Below are 11946 nucleotides of genomic sequence, written 5' to 3'. Positions count from 1 at the left end.
GAGAAAGAACAAAGGGGAGAGAGAGCGAGAGAGCGCGAGAGAGAAGAAGAGAGCGCCTGGGCTGGGATCAGCGTTATATATGGGTGTGGAGTTACATCTTGTGGGCTAATAGGCTAGGAGAAATGCCTTTTGAACTAATTGGCTGGGGTCCCACAGGGGGGTTATGAGGCCAGGTAATTGGCTCGGGGTCAGTGGAAATGTCCCTTTCACTGATTGGCCAGGGGGCACCTGGAGAGGGCAAGTCTCCCTGGTAACAGACCAGGTCCGGTTGGAGGGGGATGGTAGCTTATCTGGTCAGTCCAGGGCCTCTCAGGAAACTTAGCTCATGGGGTGTTTCTGAAGTAAGAACTTAATTTATCTAATACGCAGTTGTAATTGATTCATAGTCACTGTGGTGGTCTGTGTTGTCTCTGCTTCTTTATATTTTGATTTTGAGGTTTCTCTCCTGAGGTTGACCATAAGCCAAGCTACTTTCTAGGAGAATAATCAGTGGGGAAAGGTTTGGGGGTGTGTGCAGATGGGACACAATGAAATGGTGAAAAAATGTATAAAACAGAAGAAATTTATTATTCATAGGGCATAGAGATCCAGAGGCAGCAGGGAGCCCAACGAATAGCAGAGAGTAAGAAAGAGTGAGGAACTATGCTTTTCTAAAACCTCCTGGCATTTTCCCTCAGGTTGTACTATGAGGGTTGTACTATGAGGGTTGTAGATTGGCTAGGTTAAAGAAAATACTCATGAAGAAAGAACTCATTTACAAGACTCCAGTGTTAACCTTAGGTTTGTCATGGTCAGCAATTGTGGGGTGTTGGGTTTGGAGTCATTGAGATGAGGAACAAGTGGGCTGTATCATGATTACAAGACAAGGGAAAGTTTTCACTTAACTAAAGGTGACAGGGTAAGTACTTGGGAGGCTGAGACAGGAGGATCGCAGTGTCAAGGTAAGCCCACAGTAATTTAGTGAGATCCTGCTTCAAAATAAAAAATAAAATAAGGCTGGGGAGTGTGGCTCAATGGTAGAATGTCTCTAGGTCCAATCCCCAGTACCAGCAATAAATATATAAATAAATAAGACAAGCTACAAATGGATTTCAAACAACTTATGTCAGGCCTAAAATTGATTGTGAAGACAGCAACTATAATGAACAAATTTATGGCATTTGCTTCTTTATCAAAAAGGCAACTTACCTTTAGACATTGAAAAGGCAGTATATATCTTATCAGATCTGCCTTCTTGGCTTCCTTTTTGCTAGAAATTTCCTCTTCTATTTCAGTTCTGACCAGTTGCTTGCTTGCTATCCTGGGCTCATCTTTCACCATCATCTTGGGAATTTCCTTCAGTCCTTCTCTTATTTGGTCCTCTAGTTCCTGGACCTAAATTGCTTTACTTATAACTCTGCAATATTTTAGTTTTGTCTATCTGGACAGACCTAAGACCTGAGACATTGATTATGGCAATAATTTACAATTTCACAGCCCCTTCAAAAAACATATAGAACATTTTTGTATATTTTGTTTCAATTGTTTGACTTGTTGATACTGACATAGCCTTTCTGATGTATACATAAAAATAAAATAATAACTATACTTAAAAGGAATAAGAAATAATTTACTCTGAACTAAGATATACTTTACTTTGAGCCAATTATTAATGAAAATTGCCCAGGAACACAGATTAAAATTATCCTGAGTGATGTGTTCTGCCATGGTAGAGATCACATGAACTTGTATAGCCACAGAAAGAAAATCACAGATGCATGCATTCAATGAGTGTTTTGGTAGAGGCATTAGGTAAGCAGGTACTCCAAAGCAGGGAAATCTTCTTTGTATGTTTCAGATGTTATCTCAACATTTTAGATATACAGTTGGTAGAGGCTAAAAGCTGGATAAGATTAACAATATATTTTGAGGGGTTTACCTAATAATGATAAGAATATTAGTTCAGCTATAAAGTTTAAAAGTAAGTGCCTATTTTTTTAAGGAGTCTAAGATAACCCAAGATAATTCTGGCTCTTCACCTGCAACATTTTGTCTCCTCATAGTCATGATGTTCTACTCTGCAAAGGCCCAGCAGTCTACAGGATCTTTAATAGAGATGTGCTTCTCCAGAGAACTTCAGCTTCATAACATGTGCACTTGTGTGTTTGTATGTGTGTGTGTGTGTATGTATGTGTGTATGCATGTGTGTGTGTGTATGTATGTGTGTACATAGACATGAGTGTTATTTATAAGATCTACAGTTTATGGAATTTTGTGATAGTGGCTCAAATTAACTAAGATGTTAAATAGTCTATGATTTAATTTATATGAAAATGCCAGAATAGGAAAAACCCATAGAAAAAGAAAGTAGGCTATATACATATATCCCTTTCTTTCCCTGTCTTCCAGGTCTACCCAAAGCAGCTGTGATTAGTCAGTTGCAGCTTTTAAAGGGTTCTTCTGGATTGTGGGTTTTCGGTTGTACAGCTGATGACACTGTTTATATAACCCTTCCTCTGTATCATAGCTCAGGATCTCTCCTGGGAATTAGTGGATGTGTTGAATTGGGTAAGTTTTTATTTTATTTTTGATAAGAATTCAAAATTCCTAATAATTAGAACTTGAGTTCATTGACATTTAAAATTATCAGTAGAATCCAGAGTGATTGCATGTATATTATAAAATTATGACATAATATAAATTTTATAAGTATAATATAAATTATGCAATTATGACATAATATTTATTATATGCACAATTTTATGATATGGTGTAGTTGTGAAGTAAAAAGATAGAAGTCCTGGGAATTTGGCTGTGTGGTTGAAGCTGACTATTGATTGGGCTTCCTTCTCCTCATGGTATTCTTCTAATAGTCCACCCTCAGATTTCTTAAATGGTAGTAGAAGTCATTTAAGGGGGGAATGTGGAAATCAGAGACATTATTTCATCCACATTCTGTTAATTGAAGCAAGTCAAAAGTCAGCCTGGATTCAGTATTTGAGTGGTTGGAAAAATAGTGCCACCTCTTCAAGGAAGGAGGAACAAATTCACATTTCAAAGGTAAGTGTAAAGAAGCAATTGTTAAGGATTTTTTTTTTTTTTCAGTACTGGGGATTGAACCAAGTACCATTCCATCATTCTCCGAGCTACACTACCAGCCTTATTTAATACTTTATTTTGGAACAGGGTTTCACTGAGTTGCAGAAGGGCGTTACTAAGTAGCTGAGGCTGTCATGAACCTCAATGCTCCTGTCTCAGCCTCCCAGATGCTTGGATTACAATCATGCACCAACACGCCTGGCTATTTTTGCAGACAGGCAAAAAGGCACTTTTTGCAGACAGTCTACCACAAACATGCAAGAAGTTAGTTGGCAGAGTTTAAGACTACATTGATTCCATTCATAGACATGCAAGATTATGTATCAATTACTAACTCTAAAATAATAGATCTTTTATTACTATTTGTATATGTCTAACATAGTATAAAGTAATTTTTTAGAATAGAAAATTTAGAATATGGTTTATTTCCACAGTAAATAAAGATGAAGGACATTAAAAATTTCTATTGTGCCGGGTGTGGTGGCACACGTTTGTAATCCCAGCATTTCGGAGGTTGAGTCAGGAGGATCCACGTTCACAGACAATCTCAGCTACTTAGTGAGGCCCTATGCAACTCAGTGAGACCCTGTTTCAAAATAAAGAATAAAAAAATAGGGCTGGGGGTGTAGTTTGGAGGTAGAATGCCCCTGGGTTCCATCCCCAGTACTGAAAAAATAAAGAAATAAAAAATAAAATTTTCTATTGAATATGTACATACGACTTACATTGTTGTCAAAATTGTATTGTTGGAGGTGGAGCAGAAAGGCAGCTGAGTAAAATTCTCTGGTGATTTCTCTCCCCACGGACTCACCAAATTGAAGAGCTATACATATACTCTACTTCCTTTACAAGCCCCAAGACAACCAGGTGACAGACCATACATAGTACCTACTTTTAGTGTAGCATAAAGAAAAGATGTATTGAAGAAGACAAGAAAAAAGAGTTGCCTGTGTCACCTCTCTCCAACTTCAAGCACCTCAATAAGGAGAGAAATGCAACTCCTACTTGTGGAGAAAAGAGGAACTTAACCCAGGCCTTAGACTTAAAACCCAGTACCAGGCTTACAAGGTGATGTCCACTGCTGTGCAGAGCCCTATGGCCTCTACCTGCAGGCCAGTACCCATGGACTGAGCCACCAGAACTTCCTTAGGCCTGGAACTTCCTTCCTGACTTACTGCCTCCACCTTTCCCCTACAAATTCCAGAGGCAGAGCTTGGAGCAAGACTCTTCCCACTAGGGAGCAGAGCCTGAGAGGAAGCAAATGTCTTTGTTTTGGAGCTCAGAGCTTAATACTCTGCAGTGGAGCCCAGCACTGGGTAGAAACCAAAGTTCCTCTATGGCAGGTCAGAGCACACACAGAGGTATTAGACCTGCCTCAAAATCAGCAAAGACCTGCATGCCACTGGGATAGACTTGAAGATTTGTCAGCATCGTTTCTGGCTTTAAAATGAGCCCAGGGCACAAGCTTCTCCTCCCTCCAGGAGACAATGCAGGTCCCTGCAGCAATATGACAGGTTCCACTCAGCCTCGTGTCGTGTCAACCTCGATAGACCAGAGACTATATCATCCTCCATCCTCCAACCTTGGACAGCCTAGCTATCACAAGGCCAGTGCTCACAAATGAAGCTCTTGAACTGCCCTGGCACCAGGCAGACCACCATTCTTCTGAGACAGAATCATGTTTTAGCCCACATTACTTCCATTTGGCGTACCCTGGAGACAGTGCAGATCCTTGCAACTATGAATTTCAGGCACAACCCAACTTAGCATCAGTTCAGGTGGCCAAGAGATGCCTTCACCAACACTCTTGCAACTTCACCAAACAGAGCATTTTAAGCAAGATCCCATCCATTGGGATAGGGTAGGGTTGTAAGCTTAGGATTTTTTTTTTTTTTTTTTTTTTTTTTGCGGTACTGGGATTCCTGGCAGCCCTTCTACCTCCAAGCTACACTCCCAGACCTATTTTATATTTTTATTTGGAAACAGGGTCTCTTAAGCCAGCGCAGCTGGCTTTGAACCTTTGCGATCCTCCTGTCTCCGACTCCCAAGCGCGGGGATTACAAACCTGCGCCACCACGCCCAGTTTAAGCTTAGGAATTTATCCTGGAACTTAATGCTGGGCTGGGGAGAACTAATATTGGGCAGATCCTAAGGGTCCTTTCCTCGGTCTACCTTTGAGGGAAGCCCCTAAAGTGTGAATGGTGCCAGGAAAAGACACACAACACCAGTTTATTGAATTTCTATTCTACTTGTGGCAGTAGCATAGTTCTTGGCCTATAAGTCCATCTCAGCAACAGAGCATGGGCCCATAGCAGCATGGACCTTGGTCCTATTCTAGTGCTGTGTTGGTCTTGGTGAGATATGGGCTCACAGTGTGACACAGCTTGTTGGCACTCATAGTCACAGGCATGGTATAAGATTCTAGGGGTTGGTCTATCCATCATGACTCTGCCCACAGAAGGGCAGAATCTTATAGTGCCTGATGACAGGTGACTAGGCCTACCCCAACCCCAGGAAAGGTCTTGGAGGGATGGGATTCATTTTCTAAGCACTCACATGTTTTTTTTTGTTTGTTATGAATAATATTAAGGTGGATTTAGAACATCCTGGGATTTTATCACCCTCTAGTGTTGAAAGAATGACAATATATCAGTAGCAGATTCTTGGCAAAACTGGGCCAGGGTGCCACCCAGTGCTGAAATATTGGTAGTGACTACAATATCAAAAAATAAGCCTGCTTAGAATTTCTGGTTGGTCACAAGTCATATTAGGGAAAAGGAAATGAATACCCAATGCCTACATGATGTCACATACCCACAAATATCAAGAGTTTTCGGGAAACTATGACTTCATCTAACAAAATAAAGTGCTAGAAACTGATCAGATAAATATCAGTAATCATTATGGAAAAACTGTCAAAAGAGTAATCAGTATGAAGAACTTAAAATAGTCATCAAAAGGATGAAATACTGAAACATGTTACAATAGACATGAACTTGAAACACTCATACTAAATGAAAGGAACCTGACACAGAATTTTGTAGCCTGTATGCTTTCACATCTATGAAATGTTCACAATAGGCAAATTTAGTCACAAAGTGTTAACATTTGCCAGTGGTGGAAATGAGCACTAATGGGTGTGAGGTTTCTTTTGTGACAATGAAAATGTTCTGGATTTAGAGATTGGTGATGGGTGCAGCATTGTGACTATACTAAAAACACTAAATTATATACTTTCATTTTCATTGTGAATTATATCCCAATAAAAAAATGAGAATCCTTGTTTAAAAATCAGGTTGTTCAAATTAGGTTTTTGTTGGTGTTTGTTCACTCTACTTTATTAAACTTTGACTTCAAGATACCTTATATCTACTTTAATAAAGTTTTAAAAATAAACAGTGTAAGCCGGGCATGGTGGCACATGCTTGTAATCCCCACGCTTGGAAGGCGGAGACAGGAGAATCGCGCAGGTTCGAAGCCAGCCATGCTGGCTTAAGAGACCCGGTTTCCAAAAATAAAAAATAGTTCTGGGAGTGTAGCCCGGAGGTAGAAGGGCTTCCAGGAACCCCAGTACCAACAAAAACAAATTAAATAAATAAAATAAGAAACAGTATATATGTATACATATATATATGTGTGTGTGTATATTATATTATATTTATTATATTATATTATATCTCCAAGGTCAAAAGTAAGTGAATTTTCTCTGTCTCTGAAGGATGACCAGTACCTATGGTCATACTCCAATTCTTGTAACTCTCATTCCTATTTTGACAGTTCTTTTCATACCATATATTGCAAAAATCATATTTGCAGGAAAAATATAACATTGAAATATCAATATTTATTTTAAAGCATTATTTAACCATAAGGTCAGTGTTTTTTTTAACACTTGATGTAAATGATAATGGATTATAAAAGCCCGGGAAGCAAGCAAACATGTTTAGACAAAGCAACATCACTTGTGTTTTACATTAATTCTGCCCTGGAAGTTTTTCTCTAGAGCCTGTTTTTGCCTTTCCTCATAGGGGCCACTTGTGTGTTAAAGAAAAAATTCTCAGCAAGCCAATTTTGGAATGACTGCAGGAAATATAATGTGACCGTGTTTCAGTATATTGGAGAACTTTGTCGCTACCTTTGTAGACAACCTAAGGTAAGAATGATCAGTATCAGAGAATGAAAAGATTTTAGAAAGAATGTGTTGAGACAAAAGGTCATTTTTTTTGCTTACTCTCCACACTTTTCTAGAATATAATTTAAGTGAGATATATAGACACATATAATACACATGATAAAAATAAATATAAAACAGAGAAAATAAAAGGAGGTCTATATGGAAACGTACTAATCTGTTTTGTATTGTATCATGATAAAATAGACCCATAATTCAGTCCACTTAGAGTTTAGACTAATTGAAATTTCTGTTATGAAGTTAATTATATGCTATGTTCACAGAATCAATTATTCCATATTAAAAATAGCTAATTCTTGCCAGACGTGGTGGCATACTCCTATAATACCAGTACTTGAGAAGCTGAGACAAGAGGATCACAGGTTCAAGGACAACCTCAGTAATGTAGTGAGACTTTCAGCAACCTAGAAAGACCCTTTTTCAAATCAAAACACAAGGGTTGTGGATGCAGCTTGAAGGTGGAGTGCCTCTGGGTTCAATCCCTGGTACTACAATAAAATAAAATAGAACAAAATTTTCCTTCACAATGCTATTTAAAAAAAAAACTAATGGCAGTGTTTATATTTGATTTTCTATTTTTTCTTTTGAATATTTTATTAAAGTAGATGCTATTTCTGAGGTTTTTGATTTTTGTACTGGGGATTGAACCCAGCTCTCAGCTACACCCCCAGTCGTTTTTATTTTGAAACAACATTTCACTAACTTGTTGAGGACCTAAGTTTCTGAGGCTCGCCTCAAACCTGTTCTCCTTCTGTCTCAACCTCCCAAGTACTAGTATTACAGGCGTGTACCACCATGCCTGGCACATTTCTGTTTTATTTTACTTTAAAAAGGTATTTTAGCTGGGAGTGGTGGTGCATGCTTGAAATCTCATTACTTGGGAGGCTGAGACAGGGGGATGGCAGGTTTGCTGGGCGTGTAGTTCAGAGGTAGATTTCCCTGGGTTCAATCCCTAGTACCATAAAAATAAAAAAGAAAAGCTCTTTGCTTTTCATTTGTTCTTCTACCTAAAGCAATCATATCTACATCATTTGATCAATTATACCACCTGGAAAATAGGCAAGCAGAGAAATTTGTAAGAGTGTGATGTTTATTTTTATTGGTTTTGATGCTTTTTTTTTTTTGTCCTCAGAAGTTAGTTTCCTTTTCTGATTTTATTCATCTTTTCAAATGATTTATTTTTTAACTTTCTAATTTTCTAAATGTTTTTAAGACTGCAAAGAAGCGTCTCTTTCTATATCACATCCATATAAGCCCCTTCAAAAATGGTGTTCTAGGAGGATGCCTCCATAGTAGGCCTGGACAGCAGAGCCTTGGCCTCAGATGCCTCGTCTGGCGAGGGATCTCACTCTTCACCTTTGCCATTGTCACACCTGCTCAGGCATAGTTGGTGGGCTGGGATATTTCTTCTTGTATCCTCTGGTTTACTATGTACATACAATTACTTTTTTGCTAATGACTACTTACAACGCAGCTGAGATGAAGTTGGCGATATTTTAACAAGATTTTGTTAAAGATAGGGGTTACATAGAAGAGGTAAACACAGAAAAGATTATGGAACTGAATATAAAAGATTATGAAGCTGAATGTTCTGATTTGCAGGATGCTTTTGTTCATTTTGAGCTTGGAGTTTCCATTGAGAGACTTCCTGGGTACCTGATGATAACTGCCTTTTGGCAGAACCATCCTTACTTTTTGGTTGTTGTTGTCATCAGGACTGCTGTAAATAATTATAGATTCCATAGATCCATAGCTAAGTCAAAAAGTTCCAGAGAAATGTTGTTTGTTTCTTGAACTTTTCTTTTTTCAAGAAGTGATTGCTTGAGATAAGTGTTATGGTTTTACCCGAAAAGCCCCAATGGACCAATAACACTACCACTCCACATATATTCTCTTCTAGCTTTCAGTGTATTCTTTGGTAACGTGAAATCAGGAATAGGTTAATTTGGGCTAATGCCTTCAGGTAATATGAAAGCTGCTTTTCATGAGACGAGGTTCCACCATTGTAAGTAATACTGTACACAGTAGGAACTACTTAATAATGTTTCTCATCATTTTCTAAGTCAACACTCAGCTATTCCTATTTCCTCTCAATCTTAAATAGTATCATCAGCTTCAAATTTATTTATTCAGTTAAGGATTAATAGACAGTTGAAATACATGCATTTTTTTCTAAAAATTTACCAACTTTAATAATACAGTAGTAAGTGTCTTTGTTCATTTAACCAGTCTAGGAAGTGAGAGTAATAAGTAGTCAAGAGTGTGGATACTTGTGTGCTTAATTTTTATGGTGCATCTCCTGACTGCTGTTCCAGGTGGGTAACATGAATTGGAATTCCACTCACCCTGTGTGGCTATGCCTGTTGCATAGTTCTTTGTTGGTACTAGGTGCTATTAAAAACAGTGGTCTTTCTCTTGTGCTTCAGGAAGAAGTAGAAGTCCTTGAAGTCTCCTTAAAAGCCTCTGAAAATAGGGCATAAGTAGAGTAAAAAGTAGGCCAGTCTCCATGCCCACTATTCCAAATATCATAAATAAAGCCAAATTTGCTAGGGCTTCTCAATAATATTTTGTTCAGACAAAGGACACCTAAAGTTTCTTTTTTGTAACTGGAAAGTGATTATTTAATTCTATTTATACTTTTAGAAATTAGAAAAAGACATTACGTTTCTCTTTTCAGATTATAAGGCAGGATAGTTTTCTGGTTATATTACCTTTTTAAAAATGTCTCTTCTGAGTCTTTTACTGACTTATTTCCTTGGCACAGAATGTTTTCTTATGCCTGTTTGAAGTCTCACTTCAAATAATAACTATTGCAGTTTTGTTATCTTGGCTGCTAATCTTTATCTCAAGGTGCTTTCCTTTGAATTTTTTATGGAATCATCTTTGTATCTTTCTGAATTTATGTTGTGCTAATTTTAGAAAAACATTAAAGCTGCAGAAAATTTAAAGAACTAAAAATGGAAAAAAATTCTTGTTTGCAATTAATTGCATTTTAAATTCTAATTTTAATGCTTACTAGATCTCTTTGAAGAAAAGGCCATGTTTATAAAGTAATCTGTAAATGTCTACGTAAGACTAAATTGAGGAGAAGAGAGGGTAATAAATACAATTTTGCCCAAAGCTAAACATGGTAATTTTTTAAAACAGAGAAGTAAGCTGGGCGTGGTGCCACACACTTGTAATCCTAGCATTGGGGAAGCTGAGACCAGAGGATCGTGGTTCTCTGACAGCCTCAGCTACTTAGTGAGGCCTTCTGCAACTCAGTGAGACCCGGTTTCAAAATGAAGAATAAAAAATAGGGCAGGGGGTGTAGCTCGGAGGTTGAATGCCCCAGGGTTCCATCTCCAACCCACAAAATGAATAAATAAATAAATAAATAAATAAATAAATAAATAAATAAATACAGAGAAGTGCTGCACTACCTAACCCATTTTTGTTGGTTTGACACAACTGAGCATAAGCAGTTCTTAGAAATAAAGATTGATAAAAGAAGAAAGTCATTTGTTTTGGCATCTCCACTCAAGGGGGCTTTTCTTTTTGCTTTCTACTGGGCCTTGCAGTGACCATCCTTTGAAGGGAAGCAGCAAAAAACAAAACAAAACAAAATAAATAAAAACTAGTAGTTTTTCATAAGGCTAGAGCATGAACAAATAGCATGGTCTTCACCTTCAAAGAGTTAACACTGAGTGTCTCATAAGCCATTGTGTGAAACTTCAGATACATTTGCTTTAAAAAAATCTTTAGCTAGGCATGGTAGCTCAGCACTTGAAAGGCTAATACAGGAGGATGGTTGGTTTGAGGTCAGCCTCAACAATTTAGTGGGGCTTTCAACAACTTAATGAGACTCTATTTCAAAATAAAATATATAAAGTAGGTCTGGGAGTATAGCTCAGAGGTAGAATGTCCCTGTGTTCAATCCCTAGTACCAAAATAAATAAATAAGTAAATAAATAAAAAATAAATAGTGTTAAATAAGAGAATCCAAACATTTGTTTTTAACTAAACCCAGATTTTCTGTCAATCTCAGGGCAAGTAGTATATTTCAGAGATTTACCTACAGGCAAAAGTCTGGTCTGAGCTGAGTGCTTATGGGGACTTGCATAAAAATTTCTTAAGGTTGATTTTCTCTGGCTAAAAGTATTTCTACACCTCTCCTTATTAAAAACCCTACTATGTATTTTGATTGAGTTCTTTGGGTCTTCCAGATAAAAGATCATGTCATCTGCAAATAGGGATAGTTTTAATTCCTCTCTTAAAAATCAAATAATTTGAATTATTTTATTTCCTTCCCTTATTGCTTATTGCTGTGGCAAGAGTCTCAAGGACTATATTGAAAAGGAGCGGTGATAGTGGGCATCCTTGTCTTGTTCCTGATTTTAGGGGAAATTCTTGCAGTTTTTCCCCATTCAGTATGATGTTGGCTTTGTGTTTATTGTATATTGCCTTAATAATGTTGAAATGTGTTCTTTCTATTCCAACTTTCTGCTGTGTTTTTAACATGAATTGGTATTGTATTTTGTAAAATGCTTTTTCAGCATCTATTGATATGAACATGTGGTTTTTGTTCTCAGTTCTATTTATGTGGTGAATAACATGTATTTATTTGCGTATGTTGAACCAGCCTTGCCTTTCTGGGATGAAACCAACTTGGTTGTGGTGTACAATTCTCTTGATAT

At 37.6% G+C, this 11946-nt stretch overlaps 1 protein-coding gene across 1 annotated transcript in view; it reads left to right on the top strand.

Moving 5' to 3' along the window:
- SLC27A6 (solute carrier family 27 member 6) overlaps window positions 1–11946 on the top strand; it is a gene marked incomplete at both ends in the record, with an annotated part of 60807 nt that overhangs the window by 23951 nt on the left and 24910 nt on the right. The window contains 2 exons of the mRNA XM_080698307.1: window positions 2389–2547; window positions 7107–7231. Coding sequence (XP_080554433.1) covers window positions 2389–2547; window positions 7107–7231 — 284 coding nt within the window. The remainder of the gene's footprint in view (window positions 1–2388; window positions 2548–7106; window positions 7232–11946) is intronic.

Source organism: Muscardinus avellanarius (assembly GCF_963383645.1).
Source record: "Muscardinus avellanarius genome assembly, chromosome: 7".
In the NCBI taxonomy this organism is placed as follows: domain Eukaryota; kingdom Metazoa; phylum Chordata; class Mammalia; order Rodentia; family Gliridae; genus Muscardinus; species Muscardinus avellanarius.
This window is presented reverse-complemented; position numbering and strand designations above follow the sequence as displayed.